At 40.5% G+C, this 26,408-nt stretch overlaps 2 protein-coding genes across 4 annotated transcripts in view; both read right to left on the bottom strand.

The window, feature by feature from the left end:
- Positions 1-7,790, bottom strand: part of LOC104966353 (retinal-specific ATP-binding cassette transporter-like) — a 39,327-nt gene extending 31,537 nt beyond the window's left edge. The window contains exons 1-6 of the mRNA XM_010795542.1: positions 7,725-7,790; positions 7,471-7,564; positions 7,144-7,285; positions 6,770-6,909; positions 5,782-5,909; positions 5,212-5,409 (exon numbers count right to left, since the gene is read on the bottom strand). Of these exons, the coding sequence (XP_010793844.1) occupies positions 5,212-5,409; positions 5,782-5,909; positions 6,770-6,909; positions 7,144-7,285; positions 7,471-7,564; positions 7,725-7,790 (768 nt within the window). The remainder of the gene's footprint in view (positions 1-5,211; positions 5,410-5,781; positions 5,910-6,769; positions 6,910-7,143; positions 7,286-7,470; positions 7,565-7,724) is intronic.
- Positions 7,791-10,690: 2,900 nt separating this feature from the next.
- Positions 10,691-26,408, bottom strand: part of LOC104965685 (rho GTPase-activating protein 29-like) — a 31,746-nt gene continuing 16,028 nt past the window's right edge. The window contains exons 1-20 of one of the 3 annotated variants that reach the window (XM_010794692.1): positions 24,558-24,876; positions 23,626-23,722; positions 23,332-23,404; positions 23,015-23,075; positions 22,263-22,412; positions 21,628-21,692; positions 21,382-21,492; positions 20,622-20,702; positions 20,134-20,301; positions 19,831-19,968; positions 19,044-19,231; positions 17,700-17,869; positions 17,140-17,274; positions 16,522-16,620; positions 15,612-15,829; positions 15,077-15,265; positions 14,787-14,924; positions 14,311-14,534; positions 13,325-13,625; positions 10,691-12,664 (exon numbers count right to left, since the gene is read on the bottom strand). In XM_010794692.1, the coding sequence (XP_010792994.1) occupies positions 11,456-12,664; positions 13,325-13,625; positions 14,311-14,534; positions 14,787-14,924; positions 15,077-15,265; positions 15,612-15,829; positions 16,522-16,620; positions 17,140-17,274; positions 17,700-17,869; positions 19,044-19,231; positions 19,831-19,968; positions 20,134-20,301; positions 20,622-20,702; positions 21,382-21,492; positions 21,628-21,692; positions 22,263-22,412; positions 23,015-23,075; positions 23,332-23,388 (3,702 nt within the window). In that variant the 5' untranslated portion in view covers positions 23,389-23,404; positions 23,626-23,722; positions 24,558-24,876 and the 3' untranslated portion in view covers positions 10,691-11,455. Of the gene's footprint in view, positions 12,665-13,324; positions 13,626-14,310; positions 14,535-14,786; positions 14,925-15,076; positions 15,266-15,611; positions 15,830-16,521; positions 16,621-17,139; positions 17,275-17,699; positions 17,870-19,043; positions 19,232-19,830; positions 19,969-20,133; positions 20,302-20,621; positions 20,703-21,381; positions 21,493-21,627; positions 21,693-22,262; positions 22,413-23,014; positions 23,076-23,331; positions 23,405-23,625; positions 23,723-24,557; positions 24,877-26,408 lie in introns of those variants that run through there. The other 2 variants (XM_010794690.1, XM_010794691.1) reach the window with 2 other exon arrangements.

The raw sequence follows: 26,408 nt of genomic DNA, 5'->3' as shown, positions 1-26,408 counted from the left end.
TGATGACTTTGAGAAAGTAATACATTGTTTTATATCCACTAAACTTGATTACTGCAATGCTCTGTATATTGGAGTAACCAAGGCTTCCCTGTCTCGCCTACAGCTGGTCCAGAATGCTGCTGCGCGACAGGCAGGCGTGAACATATTACGCCTGNGGCTACCAGTCTGTTTTAGGATCCAATTTAAAATATTACTGTTCGCATACAAGGCCCTAAACGGTTTAGCCCCACCGTACCTGGCAGATCTTTTAAAACGGTTTTAAAAGATCTGCCAGGTACGGTGGGGCTAAACCGTTTAGGGCCTTGTATGCGAACAGTAATATTTTAAATTGGATCCTAAAACAGACTGGTAGCCAGTGTAACGAGGCGAGTACAGGCGTAATATGTTCACGCCTGCCTGTCGCGCAGCAGCATTCTGGACCAGCTGTAGGCGAGACAGGGAAGCCTTGGTTACTCCAATATACAGAGCATTGCAGTAATCCAGTTTAGTGGATACAAAACAACTAGACAAACAGAGTTGATTTGTTTGTCTAGTTTAAAATCACGATCAATCCGTACACCATCCAGGCTCTGATGTCCTGCAGACAGTCAGACAGGCGTTGCTGAGGGTTTGTTGATTAGGAGTTGAAGGCAAGAGTGAAAAGACTAGATGCCATCTATATTTGTTACCCAATTATATCAACATTACTGTTGACTATATACAGTATGAGAATCTCATTGTATGAATAGTTGTTATTTTAAATACTTTTATTCACATTTTTACATAAAGTTGTAATTTAAAATGTAAATGATTTGATGGTGCTGACCATTCAAATATGCCGCTTAATATTCCATAAAGGGCTGAGAAAAATATTAATAATATATATTATATAGCGGTATACTGATGTCAGACTAATAATAATAATAATAATAATGATACATTACATTTATAAATCACTTTTCCTGGTGCTCAAAGTGCTTACAAGCAAGTAAAACAAAAATAACAACAAAAGTAGAAAGTGCTAAGCTAGGTGGAATAAGGGCAAGGGGTTAGTTGATTAGGAGTTGAAGGCAAGAGTGAAAAGACTAGATGCCATCTATATTTGTTACCCAATTATATCAACATTACTGTTGACTATATACAGTATGAGAATCTCATTGTATGAATAGTTTTGGAAAGCCCAAAAAGGACAACACTTTAATATTGTTGCAATATTGTTGAGGTATTTGTCAAAATAATTGTAATCTTTGATTTGACTGTACATTGACCCTAGTTCTGAGGGAGAAAACGTTTGAATAAAAAGAAGCAGCAGGATGTGGGCTATGTATTTCCTCCTTAGGGTAGTATAATACAGTAAGTGTTACTTTTGAAAATGACGTTATTGAATTGGTATGAAACATGACAAATATTTATCAAGCCATCCCTATACAAAGTCAAGAAACCGAAATTGTGTGGATAAATATGTTTCCAATATGAATATTTAGTCAATTAGACAGTGGAGAAAAATGTGATGTCTCAAAATTCAACACAATTCTGCATATCAGTTTTAAAGTATGCTGTTTTGGATAAATACTTTCTTGCACAAATTAATTTACAAATGCTTACAACAAAAGCTTTTTGCAGACCTTCATATCAAATATGTTGCATGATATTTAATATAGGATAAGCTTTATTGACCCTGCAGAGTTTACAAAGTGTAACATTATGGATGGAAATATGTTTATATAGTGTATTCTATTGAATTTAGAGAATGGAAAAAAACTCATGTCCTACATAAACTAAAAAAGGTACCTTAATATGCTTGAATATTAAAAAGAGAAAAGAGACAATTCAAAGAAAATAATGATAATGATATATATAATTGATATCAAGCTAATGAATTATTTACACTCAGATGTGGTTGTTCCAAGTCATTTAGTTAATCAATTTACATCTAGCAAAGCTCTTTTACAACTACTCAAGCTACTCAAATATTCAGATTACTAATGTTGTTTTGTCCTCAAGCAAGAGGTTAAGACAGCACTGCAACACTGCAAACAGATAGCCAGGTGTTCCCTTTAAACAGGCACCTGTTGGTGGAGTATTTATACGAGACGCAGCCACACGTCTTACAGAATAGCTCACATGCTCCAGGCGGGATCTAGATAAGCCCATTACAGAAACAGGCCAAGAGGGATAATGCCATAACCAAACCCTGAGCCAGTCACCTGACTCACTCGAGCTGAACCTCAACTCGTAGAGAAGAAATTGAAGGCTGTCAAGTATAAATATAGCAGTTTGTTGATGTTCAATGCTACTTTTATATTGTTTTTCTTCAATAAAACATGCCGAGCTGTGTCTACTCATCACATGTCACTTGTTAGATGCTTTTATCCAAAGCAACTTACATACTCAATACTGCGGGTAATCCACACAGGAGCAATTTGGGGTGAAGTGTCTTGCCCAGGGACACAACGACATGGTGCCGGCAGTGGGGTTTGAACCTGTGACCCCTTGATCCGAACACCAACACACAATCCACTGCACCACACGCCTCCTACTTCAAACACTCGTTCAAATAAATAAGAAAGGAGAGGCTCTGTTGTTCTGCCTTCTCTTTGTTTCTTGCCTTTTGTAAATACACAAGTAAACATTTAGAAACAATTGTAAAAGGTACAATCAGCCACCAGGCATCACATGCACTCATGGAGTGACAAGCAGCTCTTCATACAATAATGAGCCATCTGACGTCGAGCCACAACTCAAAACTAATTGTAACTATTCTGAGCACAAAGCAGCACAGACACCTTTTCAATCACAAGGAAACCCACAATGCAGAATGCTATTATGAAAACAATATTAGAGTATCAACCTCACTACACTATATTGCTAAGTAAACTAAATACATAAAAAGTGTCTATGCAGGTGAGTGGAGCATGTCTTTATTATCAACCATAAAGGGGCCCTATTTCAGGTTCATATTTGTATCTACTATGACAGTGGCGAGCCGTCAGGGCCCTCTGTGAGGGCCTAAGATATTCTACAAAATAATATTTAAAAACATTACAAAAAATAATATATTTTTTAAATATATATATTTTTTGTTATATTTTTCATTAGTTTTACCAAAATAACTTGATTTAATTGTATTTACAATAACATTTCCAAAGAAATGAATCCTTCAAATCTGCCTGTTCAGTTTATATTGGAATGTGAAGGGTTAAATGCCGTCTCTGCAAGTTACTGTGTGACACGAAGGACTCACAAGAACTCAGATGCACGATCCAGTTGACTTCAAAAATATCTTTTATTTATAAAATACTTTTCAAAACAAAAGATCACTAGGCTCTACTAGGATTCTCACAAGATCTCTAGGTTCAACTAGGTTGCTCAACAGATCACTAGTGTTTACAGACATGGACTCGACGTGGAGACAAGACGAACCGACAAAAGACAAAAGGAGAGCAGGGCTATATATACACACAATGGTTAATGGGGCACAGGTGAAAACAATCATGAGCAGGGGCCCACAATCAAGCTGGCAGGTGACACACAACGACAGGAAGTGTAGACACCTGAAAAGAGAGGGTAGAGTCAATATCAAAATAAAATGCAAGGCCACAATAATAAACACAAAAAAATAAACTACTGTAAAAGAACTCTAACGCTGAAACCTTACACTGTGAAGACGGGAGAGGTTGTTGGTCCCTCTCTACATTCACAGAGGGCCCGCTATGGTAACTCAATGGGAGAGTAATGTCAAATGACAGTACAATTGACCAATCATATCTTCCCTCTAAATGGGTGGGTGTTATTATCGCGGACTTTATGACAAGTTCCGCCCGCTGTGAAACTTTTCTTGTTTCCATAGCAACAACAACTTCCTGTCAACAGCGTTAACTCGCATTCAAAATAAAAGCATGCCAAATTACACTTAAGACATACAACTGCAACGAAAGTAACAAACACAATGCAATATCCTTTTCAATTTCAAAGAACACAAATAGGGTTATTTACAGGTGTTGTTTTCTGTGGTAGAGGGTCGCTTTCATTGATGCGTTTTGCACCCCGGGCCGTTGTTTTGATATTCCGCTGAAGTATACGCTGTGACGTAATAACTCGAGGGAAGGGGTGGGGGGCAGAGGGCCTAGGTATAAAAGTCACGGCTCGCCACTGTACTATGACATGATTACATGCTTTAATGGTCAACAAGTGCTTTACTTTTCTCTTACAGCACCTCTTTTGCCCTAGATGGCCGGCTCTGTTGTGATAAGCTTAGAGATGTCTCGCCCCTTAGCCTCTGTTTGAGCGCTAGTGTTAAACAGTAATGTCACTATGTCAGAGAAGAAAACAAATGTGTCCAATCGAGGCGACCCCAAAAAGCAAAATAGGGCCTCTTTAAGTCTCCTTTAAATGTGTGACTGTTAAAGCACAGCACTGACCGAGTTAACAGGATGATTGCAGTGCAACTCAAGTCACACCGTATTTAACCATCCATCTTCTTCCTCTACATATTTCACAGTACAGTAATCTGCCTATTGACTTAAAAATATGATGTGTGACTTTGAATGATCAGTCTGGTGATATTTCACATTTTTCTTTCTTCAAAACCAACACTATAGTGTGGCTTATTGCTCTGCGCCTTGGAGTTCTGTTGCTGTCTATTAAAAACACATCAGTGAGTCACTCTGTTGCACTGGGTGACATCTTCCTTTGACACCGCGAACACAAACAGATATACACACACACACGCACGCACACACACACACACACTGCACATACTTGCCTGCTGCCAGAAGTACTAGTAGCTAGTGCAGCAAATATGTTTCTTTTCACCCCTCCAATAAAAACACCATTAAACTACTGTTAAAGAAATGTTAGCTAAAACCACAGTGCCCTTCTTCTTCAGTGGGAACACATGGCCTTGGAGCTAAGTAGTACAGACAGCACAGGTCAGCAATAAAGTATTGAGATGCACACTAACACATTGATAAGTCTGTCTGCAGAACAGGAAGAGGGACATATTTGTTCCAACAAATGCAACCTTCAGAGGATCTATCAGTGGAAATGATGACTGCCATGTCAAGTAAACACAAGGAGGAAAGGATGGATCCAAGGAACAACATCCATCTTATGAAGGTCATCGAAAATACAGGATATTATGCGATTCAGAGTCAATTAATGATGTACCATTGTATATAATAGATAACAGTGACATACACACATTCCGTATTTGTTCAAAGCACAACTCACCAGTTTGAAGATTTTGAAGAAGTCCAGATTGTCATACAGTTCGTCCTCTACCCTCTGCAGCCTCGTCTGGCTGAGGGCACACATGGCGTTGCGGACCCCGTGGAGCCCCATGCGACTCGGGAAGATGATGAAGTGGTCGAGCAGAGCCTGGCTGCAGGCGATGTCTTTCAGCTGCAGGTCCGGGATACCAAACGCAAACTGGGGAATATAAGAAGGGGAATACTGCGTTTATTGTGGGATATGTCTCAAAGATTAATATCATTACAATGAAATCTGACTGTTATTTTGAATATATTGATTGTTGTGCTTTTATTTATGTCTTAATGTGTGCATATGAATAAATATGTCTTTTTATAAATATTTTTATATATATTTGTATTTTTGTATTCGGGATTGTGGGAAGGGGTATTTCGATCTCTCTGTCTGTACACACAAACTGAAAGATTGACAATAAAGTTTGACTTAATATTGGTTATAAACAACAGAATAATATGTAAGTCCTTCAGTATTCTTTACAAATCAGCAAAGATGATTTAATATCAGTCCAAGCTTCATCTTATCCCACTGCACCTGTTCCAGTCGTATTTCTGCATTGACGAACTGGTGGACAATAGACTCTGAGAGGCCGACGTTTTGCAAGAGGAAGGCCGTGAAATTCTCATCATCCTTCAGAATATCATCAAGCTTCAGCCCACGACCTGAAACATCAAGAGATGAGATAGTGAAAGGTTAGAGCAACTACATACAATATTGACAACAGTCTGGACTACAGAGGAAATAATTGGCAGCCAGACAGTCTGGCAGCGGAAAGAAAAGTCCAGCTAGAGGATTTGTGTTTAACGCATATCCCTGCCAAAACTTTTTGAGGTCATTTCAAATGCAGTAATACTCAGAATAACAATATTATATTCTAATTGAGGAAATAGATGTTTTACACATTGGATAAATGACTCCATAGTTTATTCTGTAGCTAAAACAATCAAGTGATTAACTCAGTAATAAAATAAAAGATATAAAGTGTTTATCCAGCAGTTGGAACATCTGAAGGATTACTGCCATTGGAAGCAAACTCATTTAGCAAAATGGACCGACATCAGTGGTGACATTTAAAGTAAGACACATTGTGTTTAAAAAAAAAGGAGAGAAAGTGAGGACCTATTGTGACGAACACAAGACATGAAACACCAACACAAAGAGGATGTGTCGAGAGTGAAACAAACAAAAAGGTTAAGATGAAAGTGTTGCTTCACTTCCCTGTCAGGATAGCATAAGAGTTTATAAAAAATTAAAGACCCTTTTTTGGGGAAATGTTGTTTACCTTTGGTTTTGTATCAAAGACTGATTTGTATGCTTTTATTTTATAGGGATAGTCGAGACAGACAGGAATCAAGCCAGATACTTAGGTCGTTTAAACCCATGTGGTCTGCACCCTACCAACTCGGCTCTCTGCTCGCCCACAGCCTCTTTCTCTTCTGATAACAGGGTTGAGAAAAAAGGCTTCTAATAATTATTTTACACTCAAGAGAAGTGCTTCTGTCTGAAACCTTTTGCGCTTTACCTAACACCACAGATGGGTCGTTGCGTAACGTTTCCATGATGTTTGAGAAGGACGACATTTCATGCCAAAGACGGCCGATCCCCTGGACCTCCCTCTCCTCCAGCAGGAGCTCCTGGGCATCAACATAGAACCGTGCCAATCTGAAGACAAGTAAAGAAAAAACACAATGAATTATTCAAATTAATTACATTTTCTAGATTATATACAGTTTTATAGTGCATTATCTCATTTCATACAAGCCTGGTGTATCATTTGTAATCAGCGCTAGAGCACTTGGGTCTAATTACGTCTGATTTAATTTTTAACCCAAATTACATCTTTATGAGGTTCTGTGGAGGTCTCTAAGGTTATAGAGATGCTTTGATGTGTCTTACACTGAGTTGTTGTAGTTGGAGACAACACCCGGAGACTCTCCTCTGGTGGGGTATCTGAAGCAGGGGTTGTTGACGTTGCAGAAGATTCCCTGGATCCAGGGCAGAATCCCTGCTGACGGCATGGCCTTGTTTGGGAAATGACCTGAAGAAACAGACAACTCACCTGTGAAAACTTGAAGGCTCGTAAAGTGATTTTAAAAGAGTTGCCTCAAGGTTAACATGTGTTAATCCCTCCAGCAATTTCAAATTAGTGTAGCGTCTTGATTCTAGAATAATTTGTTCAAAGAAATCACTAAAATCGCTTGTTTAAGAAGAGCTTTGTCTTACATTCATGTTTCTGGTACAGTGGATTGGCCTTCCTCAGCCACACCAGACCAACAAATAACAACACAGGCCAGCAGATCTCAACTATGAAGCGGCCCTGGACAGAAAAAGGAAAGCAGGGTTAAAAACACACAGAAACGGTTGGAAATCTGTAAAATTGTATGCAATCCTGAAATGTATCATATTCAGAGAAAGCTGTAGTCTGTGGTGTTATTTTTATCCAAGGTTTTGTCTGACTACTGTCACATAAATGCTACCTTCTGCCTCTTGCGGAGGGTCCAGTTTTTCCACAGTAACAGGCGGATTTGAGAGCCTGTCTTCATTGCTCTGCAGCTTCACCCCTGGAAGGGGTCATCAGACTGTGACAAACCTGCAGATACACAACGCTCCATCAGTGACCACACACTGCCGTTTACTTCTCACAGAGACACTGGACAAACTTGGGAACAACTGACACAGAAAGAAATTGGACTACAATTCTTGGGTCTGGTCTTGGGACCACTAGGGATTTCTCATTATCAAACAAAATATTGATGTGAAAACACATTTTAAACTGCATGGTCCACTTTTGTTTCTGTTGGTTGTTGCTTTTTCAAAAGTCTATATTCGGTCTACTACTATCAATCAATCCTATAGATATATGGAAAATTAATTACAAACGATGCTTTCCCCATTAGGAATGCAAGTGTTTTGTTATTTGTCTCGAGTTGCACTGACTTTGATCTATATTTGGTTTTGGACCTGACTTGACTCAAACATGAAGGTACCTGACCTTAGACCTTACTTGGATTTGTTTAAGGTGGTCTTGACTACAACCCTGGACTAACCCTCTTACAAAAACACACCCTGCTGAAGTGCTCCTGAGCAAAACACTACCACCCATTAAGGTGTTTTGTTCAGCCATGTTGGCAGAAGGAGATTTCTCTGCAGGAAAATAAAAGTCGAAACATTATCACAATAATAAAAATGCAGTCGAGGTGATTTATGAATTCAATTTGCACCTGCTCTATCATACAGACTTACACCAAAGGACAAACTCATTTCCAAATTGAAAACAACTTCAAATGCCAATCACATCTACAGGTTATGTGCAGTGGAGCTCAGAAAATGTCAGACATGAAGAGTAATTTGTTCAGAGTGACATGTCAACTAGATTACCGCAGACTAGCAGACTGAGGAGGCAGGGACAGAAATACCAGAAAAACAAAAGGACAAAGACTGTGCGACTACAAGAGGAGAGTGAAGGCTTCCATTATGTCTGACTTCTCTGAAATAACCTTATTGTTACTCAAACAGCAATTACACATAACGGGACTTCCTTGCACAGAAATGTGTAGACATGTAAAAAAACTGCATCATGCTAAAGTAACCGATACAAGAAGTCATAAGGGGAAAAACATTTTAAAAAAAGCATCGACCAACATCTCTTTCATTTCATTATGTTACAAGCATTTACTGTAATTAGCTATTATCAACCTGTCAGCGTATACAACATCTTACTATTTTGTCAATAAAGCAAGTTCCTTACCTCTTATAGAATGATGTAAAAGTCGTACGACATCTAGAGAAACAGGTTCACAGAGCAGCTGAAGTAGTCCCAAACATTAAGCAAGGTAAAAGAGCTGTGTGTGTCTCCTGGCTGCCCACACTCTCTCTCTCTCCTCTGCCTGCAGGTCAGCAGCACTCCTAATCTGATTGCTCTAATCTCCCAGCTCAACATGGGCAGGCAGAAAAAAGACAACAGTCATCCATTTTGAAGCAGAATTAGGTGGATATCTGCTGGAGAAGAAAGGGGGGATAGAGAGGGAAGACTGCTCTGTGCTGAGAGGGGTTACAGGATGGATCACAGTAGGAGCTAAAAAGGTCTGTTCAAATGTCCAGGAGAAAAATGTACCTGCAGTCACTGTCTCTGCAGGAAAGTTCTCCAGGTTAACAACTTCAAATTTCATTTTTGATGCCGTTACATGAGAAAATCAGAGGTGTTTTTGTGTCGTACCTGTCTGAAATGACTCGAGGTGGAGGAGTGATTAGGTCTGGAGAATGTGGAGCCCTGACAGTTTGACATTAAAAGCACTTGAACCTGCTGAGAACCATGGACAAACCGACACGCTTAGCCGAAAACCAACGTAAATTATAGGCTTAGCCCCGCACACAGCTCAGTGTAAACCATGTCACACAACTCCAATGTGTCATTCTCAGATCTCAGTATAACAACTAAAATCTCACAGGATCCATTAAATGTATTGTATTTACTTGTTTACAATGAAATGTGTTTTAGATTGACTTTTAAAATCTGTCCAGGGACTACAGATGAAAAATAGCCTCTTGGCTAACTCTGGCAGATTTACAGAAATGTTCATTAATGTGCACTGTCCCTGTTAAATAAATGAATAAATAAAATAAACATGGGTTGAATTAGGGCTGGCCGATAAGCAGAACATCTTTTATTATAAAATCTATTATTATAATATATTTCACTAAATACATCAATAGTGTAGAAGATATTTACAAAATGAAGGAATCATTTATAATGTGGAAAAGTTGCTAACTGGCAAACAATAATAATAATAAACAGGAAACATGTATTTACTGAAAAAAGACCTTAAGGTATATGACCATGATCTGACTTAGACGATATCAAGTCTTATTTCACAATATCAATGTAATGTCGCCCAGCCCTAGTAGAAATACAAAATAGGTTGCAATATAACAAGTAGTGCAAATAAAACAGTAAACTTTTTTCTACAGGGCTATAAAAAAAGAAATAGTTAGAGATATATCCTCGGTTCTCTGCATGTACTGAACAGATATTGGAATGGAGGTGAAACGTTTCTAAAATTCTTTGATAATCTAGTTCTGCTTTTCTGTGGAAATGTGCTTTTTTTTATTTTAGGAGTTGGTTGGAAGAATTAATTCATTCTCAAGACATTTCTGTTGGCTCTTGTGACGTATGATTTCACAATGTTCTGTTGTTTCAAAGACCAAAAGGTGAGAACTTAAAAGAGAGTGAAAATGATCAGCCCTATATCGGCCACTTTTCCATCGTTTCATTCTCCAAGTTGTCCAATACTGCCATGAATTTGAATGCATACAGGTTTGAAATACAAAATAGGATTCATTTTAGAAAAGGAGACAGTAATTTGGTCTGTTAGAATAAATCAAACACATCCTGGTTCTCTGAGGTATTGAACAGTAAAAAGTAAAAACTCCTTTGGAACAGAAGTAACAATTACAAATACATTTTTAATTTGCATCAATCACTGTTGCATGTAATTTTTTTCTGTATGGTCACAATAATGCAATGGAACAACATTACTGTGACGAACATGCAGTATGTAAGAATGGATATAAAAAAAACGTAAACAGATACATAAGGTTTACATACTGAGAAAAGATGTACCAATCGCAGGCATCAAAGGACTCATTTGAAAGAGACAATGTTGAACTCTTTAAAATAAAAAAACCTCATGTTAAAAATACTTCCATCTGTTCATTGAAGAATAAAACTTAAGCAAATTCTAACATAAAAAGGCACATTAGAATTTGAACCTGCGTTAAGTGCATCGTGTGATTACATCAAATATAATTTCATAACAAATCAAACATTGTACAGGAACTAAGAGGTTCAATTCAAAACAAGGAAAATAATAGACTTACAATTCTTCAGAGACAGATGTCATGTTGTGGTTGACACATTTCTTTCTATCTTTGACATACAAATGGATAATTCATGTATTTATAACTTAATAGCACTACACATTCAATGTTGGCATTCGTCTGTTTTGAACGCTTGGGAGAGCAACCACTGTTGACATTTGGACTTGAATATGTAAAATACAATATATTAGTACTTATAACACTTTCATGGTTTATTTTCACAGGCCTACATTTCTCCCACTCAGCTTGTATTATAAAAAACGTCTTCCGATGTATACACTATGGCACGGATACAATAATATTTACAGATATAATGTGTGTTTTTTTGGCTTCAGACAAAATGTGCCTCTCTGTGTTCGAGCTCCTGCGTCCGCCGAGGGCGAAGTCTTTGGTACACGGGTTTAGTCTCGCTGGGGCTTAAGTCGTCGGGGCTGCTGGGGGGTGGGGACTGAGGGGGGGACTGTGGGGGGGAAAGGCTGGCAGAGGTTGAGAACCCGGGGTCAATGGCGCTGTCGACGGAGTCCTGAGTCTGGAGCCGAGTCAGTGGGGGGCTCGTTGATAGGGCAGGGGATGAGGAGACTACCTGGGCAGTGGTGGAGAGGGCGAGGGCGGGGCTGGCGGTGGTTGTGGTGGTGGTGACCGTGGTAACAGTTGTAGTCCAGTTGGGAAGCGTCCTTGCCCTGCTGTTAAAAGAAACGGGGGGCTTGTAGAAAGTTCCAGGAGGCGGCTGCAGAGTTCTCGGCGCCCTGAGCGTTAGCGGGAGTTTTGGCGAGCTGCTAGCCTCGCCGACAGAATTATCCGAGTCGCTTTCCCTTTTATAAGTCCAGACCGGGTTTGACACTGTGTAGGGAAGGGTGCATAACATGTTGCTCACACTACTTGAAGTAGGGACTGTAGCTGTTAGCGCTGGGCTAACAGTAGCGGTTATGGCTGGGCTAACTGTAGCTGTTAGCGCTGGGCTAAGAGTGACGGGCATGATTGCTTTCACAGGTTGGATTCCAGTGCTGGCAGGTGGGAGGTTGGCCATGATCTTAGCAGTCCTGGGTGTGACATCATAGTGCTTGTACTTCCTGTCCCACGTTCTCCTCTGCATGGACTGTGTGTCCATGAAAGGAGTGATGTAGTAGGTGCTAACTCTCGACGAGCCACTTTGGCGGGCTTTCTCTGGCTCTGGTATCTCCTGAATAGATTCAGAGACGCGTTCAGAGGAGCTGGAGTCAGTTTTAGCAGCAGCGTTACGGTAATTCCTCTCGCTGATGTGGGCGGGCGCGGGCAGGCGTTCTAGCGGCATGCTGATGGGTCGAGACACGTGTCTGGCGCGCTGGGTGCGGAGCTGGACCTTTGGTGCCACAGCGGTGGTGGGGGGGCCGAACACTAAGGTGGACCTCTGCATGTCTCCTTCAGCGAGGGTCTGGACCCCGTTGAGTCTGTCCGAGGCCGAGTCCTCCGTTCTGTCCGTCCCCGGCTGCACCTCGTGAACCTCATTCATGATGTGTGAGGAGGGGATCACTGACGAGTATCTCTTGTACACTTTGGCACTCTGGAGGGACAAAAACAATTACATTACAATCTTTTCATCAGATTTTAATCTGTTTTTAATTAAGTAACCTTTGCTTCACATATAATATTTTTAATTGCATATTACTTAAAAAGTATTCAAATGATTTATTCACAGAATTCTTTTTTGTCTAAACCTGTAGCCTACTAGAGCTGCACTGGTTAATTAACTGTATAACATGTATTATATAACTTTTATGCATCAATGGCAGAACATTATATGTTAGCCCCTGAAATATGGAGATTTCCTGTCTTTCAGTTTTTTTCTAATCACATTACCAAACTAAATATCTTTAGGCTGTCAGAAAATAACCAAGAAAATTAGCTTAGTTTAGCATTTTGGGGGAAAATAATCTGCAGATTAATTGATAATGAAACAAATTAGTTGCAACCCTAGCGCCTACATTACCCACATTGTAACTTTCAGAGATCCAAGCCTCTAACAGAGAAAGGGATCTACAGAGGTCTGATAAACTCACTTCTTTCTCATTCTAACCTCCAGAGTTCTCCTTTTTATTTCTAACCTGCAGTCTTATCAGACTTTACAGAAAAGCCTTTACACAACTTTATATTGAAACTGTCAGACATTCTCTAATACATGATATGAGAGCAGCATTAGTCACAGCCCTAAATCCCTCCTCACCTCTTTGATATCCATCAGGGAGGCGGAGTGTCTGCTGAGCCGCTGCACCTTCTCTTGCGGGGTGAGTCTGGGGGACGCCTGGCAGGATGTGATGTTGTCGGAGGCGGGCAGAAGTGAAACGTCAAACACCGCGTGGAAGTGGCGCACCAGCAGCTCCACCATCAGGGCCTGGTAGGGGTAGTCCACCAGCGAGGACAGGGACACCTCGGCGTCCGTCTGCCGGGGCTTCACCAGCGTGGGGCCGTAGATTATACCCAGATTACTCGCCGTCATCTTGTTCTCCTCCGCCTGCTCCGTCACTCTGTGGGCGGACGGGGTGACGATATTTATAAAGGACATTTTTCTGGTATTTTTCAAGAATTGTATTTTGGTTGTAAGTACAGACAACGTCTCACAGTCAAAGCTACACTGACATTCTGCAGATCAATATTTTGTAAAGCTTCAGTGACAACAGTCTGAATAAATACAACATGCTTTAAACCGATTCTAACCGAAGCCCGTTTCTGACATGTGATTATTTATAAGTGTCTGCAATTAGTCCTATATTTAAACACAGAGCTAAATCCCAGATCAAAAGCACGCTGAAGCCTCTTTGAGCACGTTTTCTCTCACTGATGGTGCTGTTATGTTAAATGTTTGTGTTTCATGTATTGTGTCTTGATACTTGTCTGTTGATGTTGGATATGGAGCTGCTGTGACGCAAGTCAAATTTCAGACTTGATCTGACCAATAAAGTATGATCGTATCGTAGATGTAAAGGACATAAGACCAGAATAGTCATTCTAAAAATATTGGAGCTGGAACCAGATTTAAAAACTAGACTATGAATAGAGCATGTGTATAATGTTTGTGTGTTCTACTTCCTCTATGCTATAGGGAAGTCTCTACTTCCTGTTTTGTCTCATGAGGAAGTTTGTGTACAAACTGAACAGACAGACACGAATCCTTCCAATGAGTTAGCATGTGTGTTCGTTAACAGCCCTTACTTGTGTAGGTGAGCTATAAGGAAGCGCAGAGTCCTGTAGTTGGCTGCAGGCAGCTGGCGGAGAAGGTCTCTGATCTTGAAGAGGACTCTGTTGAGCCCGACGCTGGCCCCCCCCTTCTCTCCTATTTTAGGTTTATCCGCCTCCTCCACTATCACTCTCTGACACTCTTTGGCCAAGCCGATAATATCGTTGTAGTAACGATATAGGATCAAGGGCTCTGGTAGCTGCACAGAGAAGGGAAACAGTGATGTGTTTAATGCTCTTAGCAATGGAAACTACCAGTGTAAGTACACCAAATAAAATGCTTATTAAAAAGAACAAATAAAAGTAAAAAGCCCAAAAACGACATCTAAAAGTTCTCCAATCAACTTAAATAACTGATTTTATAATTAAAAACAAACTTGGTACCACAATATCTAATGTACACATTATTCACATTTAACTGTTTAACTGTCTGAGAGCATCTTTAGACCCACCTGTCTCAGGTAGAGTTTGAGAACATTGCCGATATCGTGAGGAGAGAGGTCGGACAGCTCAACCAAGTCCTTCCCGTTTTCAAACGCCTGACAAAGCTTCTCCACGCGTGATTTGGCTCCGTTCACACGATAAATCCCCTGTGAGGAAAAAAACAGGATAAAGGATTGGTACATTTGACTATGATCATCATTTTAAAAAGGGATGATATCTCCAATGTGTATTGCTTGAAATAAGATAACCCAAGATAAAAAAGATGAACAATTTCACTGTGAAAGAAAACTCAGTTCACCTTGATGTTGAGGGCTCGACTCTCAATCTCAGACGTGCACTTTTTGATGATGAAAGGGATGCCATCTGGACTGTTCTTCGCTGCTTGTGTAAAGTCGATACCAAACAGCTGCAGTCTGCCTTGCAGCTTTTTATGGCCACACTGGATAGCAAGCGTTTCTAGACACTTCTTATGGCAGGCGAGGGAGCACTGGGGGGAGAGAAGGAGAGAGTTACATTCAGTAGTATGAAGTGGCCATTTGATTCTCACTTAGATTAAACTAAATCCTACAAATGAAATAACAGATTTACTTTTTGTTTTCTTGTTTAAGGTCTTAGCAGAAATGTCGGCCGCACAGTGGAGACACATAATGGCTACATATTTCAGTTTGTTGTCAAATAAATGTTGTTATTGCTGCAATGTATGAAATACTTGGGCAGCTATACAATTACACTAATTCATTTATCATTAAAAAGTTCCATGTCCTCTTAATGTACTCTGCATGCAAGTAGTCAGCGCATTTGAACAGCTTATGAAAGAGTATTATGTACTGTACCTCCTCGCACTCCGCTCCATGGAAAACTACCAGGCTGTCACACTCTCTGCACTTAGATGGAGCTCGTAGTTTTCTCAGCTTATGGGTTTGAGAGGCTTTGGACATCTGAGCGTTTCTGAAGGGACCCGGAGAACTGGCCGTCTCCGTCACCATCTCTGCCAGACCTGAAAATCCGATCCAAAGATGAGGGAACACGCCAGACAGGTGACTTCCAGTTCCTGTTAGTCGAAAGCAGAGACAACTGAACCTCTGTGAGGGCAACTAAGAAGCCTTTGTTCAAGTCACGTCACTACATATATTATAATTTGGAGTAGTTGATATTTACTGGTTGTAAAATGATTATTTCAGACCTAAAGTCAGAAATATGATGAAAGATATGAAAACAGAATAGGTACTTCAACTTACTGTAAAACGCCTTTAGGTATTATTTTATCATGATGATGTCATATAAAAATGGCAAAACAAAAACACAGATTATATTTGATGCATAACTTTACTTCATTATCATGAACACAATTACAGTTCAATTCACAAGAAACGATTACAAAATGAGGTCAGTTAGGAGAGCCAGTTTGCGGCTTCCATTCTCAATGAAAGAATAGACATACACACTGACCCAGACAGCGCCTCATATATACAGGAAGTGTGAGCTGAGGTCATGTGGCCAAACTAACATGAACCCAATCTGTGCAAAATCTGTCAAGTGTAAAAAAACATTTGATGCTGAGCGAAACCCACGGGAAAAAAACATCCTTCGAGTCTTGGTGTAATATCTCCTTTTTTTTTCGTCTCTTGCATAGCTTCCCTCTCACACAACACACACTGCCGGCGCTACTGCACATACATTCCTACAAAATTGATTTGTGTACAAGTATTCATCTGCCCGAGGAAAAGGGGTCACACGCATTACCGTTGTCTGAAGGCGATGGTTGCTCCCTCTCATCCAGGTCATCAGCAGAAGACATGGTGCCAGTGGACGGAGTCCTCGGCAGCCGTCGCTTGAAGTCACCTGACGGGACATACACAGGTCATGAATTTGTACATACAAATATCCAGTGACTAATTTAAAAAGAACAGTTTAACAACAGATTTGCACAAGGACAGTATCCCGGTGCAGAGAACAGATTGTGCTGCTACGTGTGCTACATGCAGGGTTTCATATATCAAAGCTTGGCTGGCACAGTGTGGCAAACAGTTTCAGATATAGAGGGAAGTGCACTTAGAGATGAGTAGTGTGTGGGTCTGTTGTACAATGAGGAAGTTACACAACAATTATTATACTTAGAATAAATAAATAATGTGCACCTTCTTTTACTTCTGTTTTGATTTCGATATTGAAGTCAGGCTATTTTCAGATTTGTATTTTTTTCTTTATCATCTTTAATAGTTTGGGTGTTTTTCCAAATTGATTTCTTGATCTCATCTACTCAAATGTTACCTTTCTTTGTTGCCTGTATTTGTTTATATAAAACCATTTACAAATACCCTAAAGACCTTTATATTAATGAAAAGAATAGAATCCTCTTACCTGGACTGGCGGTGGGGGAGTCCATGGACCGGGACTCGCTGCTGCCTCCTGCGCTCTCCGAGTCGCTGCACATCCCGCCCTGGCTGCCCTGACTACCGGAGGCCCAAGCTCTCAACGTGGCCTGGCTTCTCAGCGCTGCAAGGAAACATAAAGACCACCAGTCACACACACAAGCAGAATAAGAGAAGAAAAAGAAAATCCAGCTCAAAAGCAGCTTCCCATTTAGTGATATTCTTAGCGTTGGTTTTGGTTATTTCTAGGCAGGTCACACGTATATTCTGGACTTATGACGCGTAAGCCGCACACAACGGGTTTGATTTAAGTCCTGAGAACATTTCCATGACTCAGAACTCAGACCATGAAAAGGCTCATAAAAGGTGCTGAAAAGACGCCTGTGAGCTTCAGCCATTTTGGAGTTTGGGAATCATCCATAATCGAAAATACTGTATATTCATGTATCAAATGTGATCTTGTCTTCAAGTCAGCTGTTATTCGTAGCAGTTTTGAATTCATCGTGTTTCCTTGAATTGCAAATCAGTATTTACTAAATGAGAGAGTACCTGGTATGTCGGTGCTGCTGTTGGACCTGCGCTCGCTGATCTTCGCAGAGCGTTGAAGGGCACAGTCCACCTCGTCTCCGCTCAGCACGTCACCAGAGTAGATGGATGCCTGCGACAGGTTGCCATGGGAGGAATGAGTGCTGCCCACAGACCTTTTGTTGAACACAAACCTGGGGAAATAAAGTCAGAATGAAAGGTTACGTGATGAAGATATATATTGTTCCAGAGTCACTCGAATTTGATTTATTACAGTGTGGGGATTTGACATGTGACTCAACTTTTACTTCTCCAGGCACTGAGACTTTTGGATTTCAGTTTCTGCCAGATAATCTGTTTTGCTAACACCCACCCCCAAGACTCCAAGCAGCAAACTTGGAGCACAGTGTTATAAACAAGCAAGCATTTACTGACATTATATTACCACCACTTCACAACACACATGTAGCACCTTTGCCCTATTAAGTGAGCCACTTCATTTCATTGGAAGAAAATGAGCCCCTTTCTGTCTATGACAGGCTAACATAAGCTGTTCTGGAGACCCCCCAAGATTTTTTTATAATTCCATAGTTGCTAACAGATGTTAATAAAAAACCATGAAGTCAAAAAAGTTCCATTTTATTTGTAACTTCAAAGAATTTTCTGAAATGCTAGTTTAAGACTGAAAGAGGGGATTAGGAACAGAAACTGCAATAAGCCCAGCCGGTAGACCGTTGCAACATATAATGTCACATGAAACACGTCAGGAGCTGAACAATAATGAAAGCACTAAAGCATTAAATTTCCCTTTTTAAGCCACAAAGCGTTTTTACAGCAGTGTCAACACTTACTTACTTACAAAATACAATAACATCATCAATCTTACCATTAACTTATTACTGAGAAAGTGAAGCGTTGCTTATTTTCTTAGTGGTAATGAGGATATGTGTGTATGGGAGGCGGATTCTGCTTTCACAATCTAAGTCTTAGGGACAGCTCTAACCCCGAGCAAACTCTCACGCTCACAATCTCCCCCACTGCATTCAGCCTGCGCCACAGATATTTCCTGAGGAAGGGCAACAAATTCAACACGCATTCTGTCTCTCCTTGACTCTCTCTCTCTCTCTCTCTCGCTTCCTCCCACTCTGACTCACTGTTACCTTTGCTGAAAGAAGAGATTTTAAAATGAGTTACTTGGAGATGTTTTGAAACACTCTCCTCTAGGATTAAGGTTTCGTTCTAAAAATGTACTTTTTCACATTATGGCCTGCAACAAACTACAATGTGAGAATACAAATGGGGTTTAGCATAGCTTACATACTGAGACCTAATCCCAGAATCTTAGTGTAAATCCACAGTTCTTGGTACCTGGCATTGTCAGACGAGGTGGAGTCTGAGTGCAGACGCTCTTTAGGCAGATCTTTGGGCAGGTTACGGATGAACTCGGCATAGCATTCACCCGGTTCGTACAACTTGGAGCTCTCACTCAGAGCCTGGTAGTGAGCAGGGAGCGACACCGTCTGCGCCTGCTGCATCTGGAACCAGTTCACCGTCACCTGAAGAGAGACGGATTAGTTTGATGAATGGGGGAATGACTCATTTAATGAATGATTGAAAGAAAAAGGGAAATGAGCACTTTTAAAAAGACACAAAAGGACAAATACAGGCAGACAAACATTCTTTTATAACTGTAGCTTATTGCAATTTAATATACCGGTAAACAAACAAGTATTTGGTGTGAACTTCTAATGCTTGACAGATTTCTAAAATGTCTACATTTTTACTAACAATTTGACCAACCACTCCAGCTGTAGTAATATGTACAGTGCATGTCAAATGGCCGGCGATGTGATTACATAAGATTGGAATGTGTTTCTTTGCCTAGAAATGCCTTCTACTTGGCTTATCCAAGCACATATTTAGAGCTTTTCTATAATCTTAGAAATGTACAAAAAGGTTTTAGCAACAAAAGCTGCCAAACCCAAAAAGTAATTACATTGAATTGTAAACTTTGCTTTAGGAGCAAGTCATTTGTTCTCAATGTATAATGCATTGAAACTGTAAGATATGTAAATAACAACTAAACGTTATTGGATAATCAACTTCTCTCTCCGTAACTGGGCTTGTTAGCTCGTATCACGTAGTGCCCACTCACAGCTTTGAGTGTGAGGTCACACTGGAAGACCATCTCTCTGATCTGTGTGAGGATGGTGCTCTTGGCGTTGGCCAGATCCATCTTCCTGACGCCTGCGTCAGCCATGCAGCTCTGGTACTGATCCTGGGCCTCCTCCGCCTGGTCACAACAAAACACACAGAAAGTAGTGAGAATGTGGATGAAATGCTTCATGTCGATAATACGGTTTTCAGGACTATTATGCACTGCTGCAAAGACACGCTCCCTGGTGTGGGAAACCTTCAAACCTGAACATGCCTTGTGATATTATTCTCCCCTGCCTACCTTCTGCAGAGCCTCCTCCTCCAGCTTCCTCTTCTTCTCCAGCTGTTTGTTGCCAGCGGCAGCGTGCTCCTCCTGGGAGCGGTTGGTAGATGTGTGGGCTTTCTGGTACTCCTCTCTCCTCTGGGCTTTCAGCACTCGTGCTTTACGCAAGGTTGCCCCGGCCTCTTGCTGCCAAACCACACAGATAGACCATAATGTGATTACAATCTGACTTAGGGGTTAAACGGTTATCATAAGCATAGTCAGGCACACCCTTCTGGTTGTTTCACCTCACATGAGAAGTGACTGTAAACACTGCCAAGAGGGCTCTTTTTCTTTTAACCATCAGAAAAACAAGTGATGATGCAAATTGAAAATCTAGTTGGTGCTTTTGCCGATTTGACTTCCATAAATGGATCTATACTGATATTTATAAATGCTAAAAGGAAGATGTGCTTCATTGATTTTGAGCTAATAGGCTGTATTAAAACAGGGACATGTTTACAAACCATTTTCTTTTGCTCCCTCTGCCACTGCTCCTTGATGTCTTTCCTCAACCTGTCGAGGTCATTCTTACGGGCAAGAAGAGGCTGGAAAAACAATTCAATGAGGTACAGGATTTCAAAAGGTATTATTTTGTTTATTTCAAAAGCTTTCAAATTAAAAGTTAAAGTTAAAGCCTTGTATTGTCATTATACACAGAGTATAACGAGATTCAGAGTGCAACTCTGTCCCGGTGTGCAAAAAATACAAACAAATACATAACACGGCAATAGGACAGACAACATAAACAATCATACGGGGGAATAAATAGTTAAAAATATTGATATCAAAATAGTATATCAAGTGCATTAAAAGTGTGTGTATGTGTGAGAATGGTTACGGTTATTGCATTATGTGTGGTGGTTGAGCAGCCTGACGGCCCAGGGGTAGAAACTGTTTTTGAGTCTGTTTGTCCGTGACTTGAAGCTCCTGTATCTCCTCCCAGAAGGCAGGAGAGAGAACAGTCTGTGACCTGGGTGAGAGCTGTCCTTAATTATTTTGTTAGCTCTGCTGAGGCAGCGGGAGGTGGAGATGTGTTCCAGAGAGGGCAGGGGGCAGCCTGCCCTTATATAAAGATAAGTAGTAAGTTAGTTGATGAATTGTATCAGAAATGCTTGTTTTCTGATCTGCAAGTACTGTTACAGAATATTAGAGTCCCAGCCACACTGTAATACAATACAGGGATTTCATTTATGTGCACTCGTGATTTCCATTTCTCATTGTTACCTGAATGTATTTGTTGGTCTGAAGAGCTATTGCAGTTTGAGTAAGCAGCTGTTTGTATTCAATGTCGTTCTTGAACGTGGAAACGTAGATGTCACTGAATGGCATGTAGTCCTTGGAGAAAAAGATAATTAAATTAAATTGGCAATTCCATATATATAGATTTCAATCAAGGACAAGATAACAATCATATACTGCATACACATTATAAATAAAGTAAGTGTTTGTATAAAAATACTATTTTCTTACCTGTTGGCTGGCCAGTGTCTTAGCAGACTCTGCCATTTTGGAAAAACTTTTGGCATACTCAATATCTGAATAAAAGAGATACAAAAATGTAAATAATCAAGTTTGGATAAAACAACATGCACTCCATTTAATCTAATTCCATAATGCTGGAATTAAACAAGCAGATAATTCGGGCTTGAATGCTTCATGTGATTAATGAACTCAATATGGTTATTACATTAGTAAACACAGTATATTACACACACATATACATGTCCTAAACTAAACTAAATGAAAAGTACTAAATAGTTTAAATGGAACAAACAGTAACAAATGTTTTTCTGCTCAGAGTGCAAAATAAATTGCCATGACTAAATGGCTGTAAAATCTCACAAATTGTTCTGCCCCTGCTGAACTCAATTAAAAGCAAAAAGGCTTATAATGACTCAGGGGTCCATTTTAAAAACGCTGTTTCATTCCTGGGTCAAACACAATTTACAGATACCTCTAATGTCTTTTTAAACTGTACTGCAACACAAGATGGGTGTACATCTTTACTGTTTAGGAGTTATGTCGTTTTCCAAACATATCTAGTATATTCTCCTGAGGCAGTAACCCAATCCAGAGCTCCACGGTCCATAGTCTCCATGTCTCACCCATGGCCAGCCGTTTCTCCATCCAGGCCAGGAGGTCTTTGATGTACCTGGACCAGGCCTTGGCGTAGAGTAGAGCAGACTCCACGCCGCTGTCATTCTTCAGCAGGGTCAAGTCAACTTCTTCCTCTCGTGAAAGCGGCACCTCTGGACCTAGAGAGCCAGTAGAGAGAATCGAAAACACATGGTATCAAGAAAATTGCCAGGAGTTGGATTGGATTGATGTGTCTCAGTTCTACTACCCCCAACAGACGTGTGTGGGAGGTAAATGGAAAAACACATTCAGGTTAAAGGTAACAGTGTAGGAGGATGTAAAAGTGCCGGGCATCTTTTCAAATAGCATTATTTTCTTTCTACTGGTTACACTGTGATGCACCTCTCCCAGGCATCCACCGTCTGATTCAACACAAACCCCATGTGTTTCCCATCCCACACGGAACTACTCCTAAACAGGCAAGGAATGTGAGATATGTGGCCGGAGAGGGGAAAACGAGCAGCTAGTATGAAAAAAGCAGCAGAAATAACTAGGGTGGAAGCAGAGGCTTAGGGTGGGTCTACCTCAGGCATTCAAGAGTCCAGCGCCTAAATCACTCCCCTAACTCACCATCTGACACTCGGGGCGGCCCCGGTATACAAAGCGACAATTAAATGCTTTTTAAAGCAGCCATTAATAGTCATTACTTTTCAGGTTTCATTTATTTCATTCTACACCCACGTTGCTCAGAGGTAAATGACGGAATGTGAATAACACTTACCCACAAGGTCATTTTTCTCTGACAAATATCCCTCAGGATCCAAAGAGAGATTGTCAAAAGACTGTGAAAGAGACATTTTAGATTATAAAAAGGGAATAGCAGACATACAATCAAAGTAAGACATCACAAGCAGCTGGGTGTTCAACACCCCAATTAAGTACAGAAAGCAAGTCTTTGAGGCTTTTTTTATTTTTTTTTAATAGAGGCGTGGTGCAATTGCCACTTTAAATGCACCCCTTTGAAAACTGTAATGTTTAAAAACAAAGCTTTAAAAAATAAACTGGTGTGAAAACTGGGAGAGAAAGAAGGTGTCTCACCCTGCTTCTCCTGGTCTGGGGGATCCCCAACCCTGAGCCGCCGTCCACATCTCCCATAAGGAAGTCAGAAACTCTGAAGGGAAGATGTGTAGATATATGTCAAAAGAGCTGTTTGATTGGGTGAGAATTGCAATGTATTCAGCAGCAAAGGGTTTCCAGAAATTCTACTGTGAAGTATGCTATTTGTTAACTTTGACAAAAGAGGTTGGCTGAAGTCAGCCCTGCTTTTTTTCTTACACAAAAAAGTAATAAAAGTCTAGTGGTGTTGAAAAGCTACACAAACATTGTACTCACACATTGCCGAAAGTGAATGCCAAAGTGTCAATGGATGTGTGTATCTCGCCAAATATAGCCTGTGCGTTTTCTGGGTTCACTTCCTTGAAGTTAATGCCTGTGGAGAGTGATAAAACACACAATAACATCAGCCAAAATGAAACTGTGTTACAAACCAGCTCATGTTCAATCCTTCAACAAAATGTATTAACACAACTAACATTGTATTTCATGCAGATTAATGCATGCAATTCCTCTCAAAGCAGTTGTTGGTTTTTTTCATTGCAATCCTAATTAATAGAGACCTTTTTTATCCGAGTGGCTTGTGTCTGGAGAGGTTTATCGCCTCTGCAAGGGCTTACGTTTTTTTAAAGTATGTTTTGACATTCTCGTCCACAGTGGACAAAGAGTTTAACCCCCGAGTGGTTACAAAGGGTCAAGAGTTTCAAAGGAAGCACTGTGAAAACAGCTTAAAACCATAAGTATTAGAGCAGAAGTTGTCCTAGGATATCGACCTGTACAGTCCATGTCTTTCGACCACATCAGAAATACCTGCTTCTTAAAAGCTTCAAGAATCTTCAAAGACGGATATTCAAGAAATATAAAAAAAAAACAATCCCAAAAGTTCCCTTCCTTTGTTCAAATGTGTTATAATCCCATTTGCCATCTTCCACGATGATCATGCACAGGAATGGTAATTGAATTGCACTCGTTCTTAAATGTAAGGTCTATTGACAGTCAGGCGTCCACTTGTTTTAGAACCATAAGCTGGAGAAGGTTTGCACAGAGTTTTCATTGTCGAGAACAGTTTACGCAGCAGAGAGAAATCAGAGGGAGAAGAGACAGTGAAATCCGACTAAGCCGAGTACTTCCTGCCTGGCCGCAACAGGAAACACTCACACAGCCTGAGATCTGTGCCATGTAACACTATATACAACTGCGACAACTCTTACCTTCTCTCTGTCACCTTGCACCTTTTTTCTATTAACTGGGACAAGTAGAAAAAAAAAAAAAATCTCTAGAAAGTTTCCAGTCGGATTTCTAGCTTTTGTGCTTCCATTTTCTCTTCATTAGAGCAAATTCCATCCATGTCAGTGGTGGGTGGGTGGTTGTAAATATCCAACCTATGACCAAGCATTTAAGGGTCATGGCATCCTGGGATGGAGAGGCAACCTTTACAATCCAGGGAGAATTCTCGAAGACACCAGAAGAGGGGAGAAGCCGATGTGCAAGCCTCCCTGCAGCGAACCTCTCTGGCCCTGAATGCTAGCGTACAACTCTGCACTGACTTCTTCCTCAGGACATCCTGTGCGTCTCATAACAATGATTCCAGAGCTCTGCCCCCCTTGTCAAGATTGAAATATGGAAACTGCATCATTCGAGTACAGGGGCCATTGTCTTCTCACGGTAGAGCCGTAACTGGGACCATTAGTGCCTGAAAAAAGTCTTTGATGAGTTAAGAGCATATCTGATAATCCCACCTTGACGTAGCTTAATTTCACCGGTGTGATAATAGCCGTTACAAACACACTGAAACATTATAGATTAATAAGTGAGGACAAATGAAAAGAAAATGTATATGCAAGGAGAAAATAGTTTTTATTATGAGTAAACTGCATGTTTTTCTTAGATAGCATAATGACACTGCCTGCCTTTGACATAGAAGTTGGCTTGCACTTGTAGTAAAGGGGGACAGAGAGCAGGGAAAGAATTTCAATATGTTGAGGAAGTTGACACTTTTATTGCAGTTCCCTGCAGTTTTTCAAAAGGAGGACGGGGGGAAAGGACACCGTCACAATGTGGCTACAAATAGAAACGTGTCCAGGTCTAGTTTGATTCGATGAGTCCGTGAAAAGATCATGTATTTAATGTAGAGAAGACATAAACAACACTACATGTTGTATATGTATTTTAAAACTGGTTCGACAACCATTTGTTTGGATGGGAAGGGAGGGGAGGGGGATTTTCCCAGTAAATTCTGGCAGCTGCCGAAATGCCCCAGGTGTTTTGAGCATCAAAGAGCAACATGAGTGAAGAGGCGACACACTCTGAAGACACTGAGACGCACAAGGCCTGTTATCATCCAAACCTTTGAGTCCTCATCTCTGATGTCTCGCTGACTCATTCCTCTCTCAGCCTCTCCTTTTCAGTCCTCCTCTGGCCCGGTGACTGTGGCAGCATTGTGTTACCCACTGGTCATTAGGGGCAGTCCAACCAGGGTGTGTGTTGATGTAAGACACCCCCTTGTGGACAGGCACATTCCCACTTGTCAACAACATATGCAGCTACTGAATTTAAAGCAAGACCAAATGGCTTTTCTTTTGCAAACTGCACGGCCTTAATCTACAGTAGCAGCATTATTATTATCAGTTTAAGGGTGTTTTATTTATGCATATTTTTGGAAATGTTAGCATACAGTATAATAAATATCTTGGTAATACCCACACATTTTGTAAAACCTTGAATCTGTCATCATATGTTTGTATTTAGGGATGCAGCAATACAAATGTTTTTTCTCTCAATAAAATATTTAAAGAATTGATGTTGATGTTTATGTCTCACTGCACTGAACTCATTGTAATCATTTTCCTGAGTTATAATGAGATCAAGGATGGCCATGGCTATAAAAGTAATCCTACATTTTCAAACCTTGCCAAGACCAAATATATGGTAGACATCTGGACACGAGCATCAGGGAAGAATGTAGCAACTAAATGAATATTGAAAAACTGAATTTTCTTCAAGGCACAAATATTGGATACCAAATCCGCTTAGTTTGAGTGCTGATACTGATTTCCCATATT

Source organism: Notothenia coriiceps, unplaced genomic scaffold (assembly GCF_000735185.1).
Source record: "Notothenia coriiceps isolate Sejong01 unplaced genomic scaffold, NC01 NC01_scaffold00037246, whole genome shotgun sequence".
NCBI classification, from domain to species: Eukaryota; Metazoa; Chordata; class Actinopteri; order Perciformes; family Nototheniidae; genus Notothenia; species Notothenia coriiceps.
This window is presented reverse-complemented; position numbering and strand designations above follow the sequence as displayed.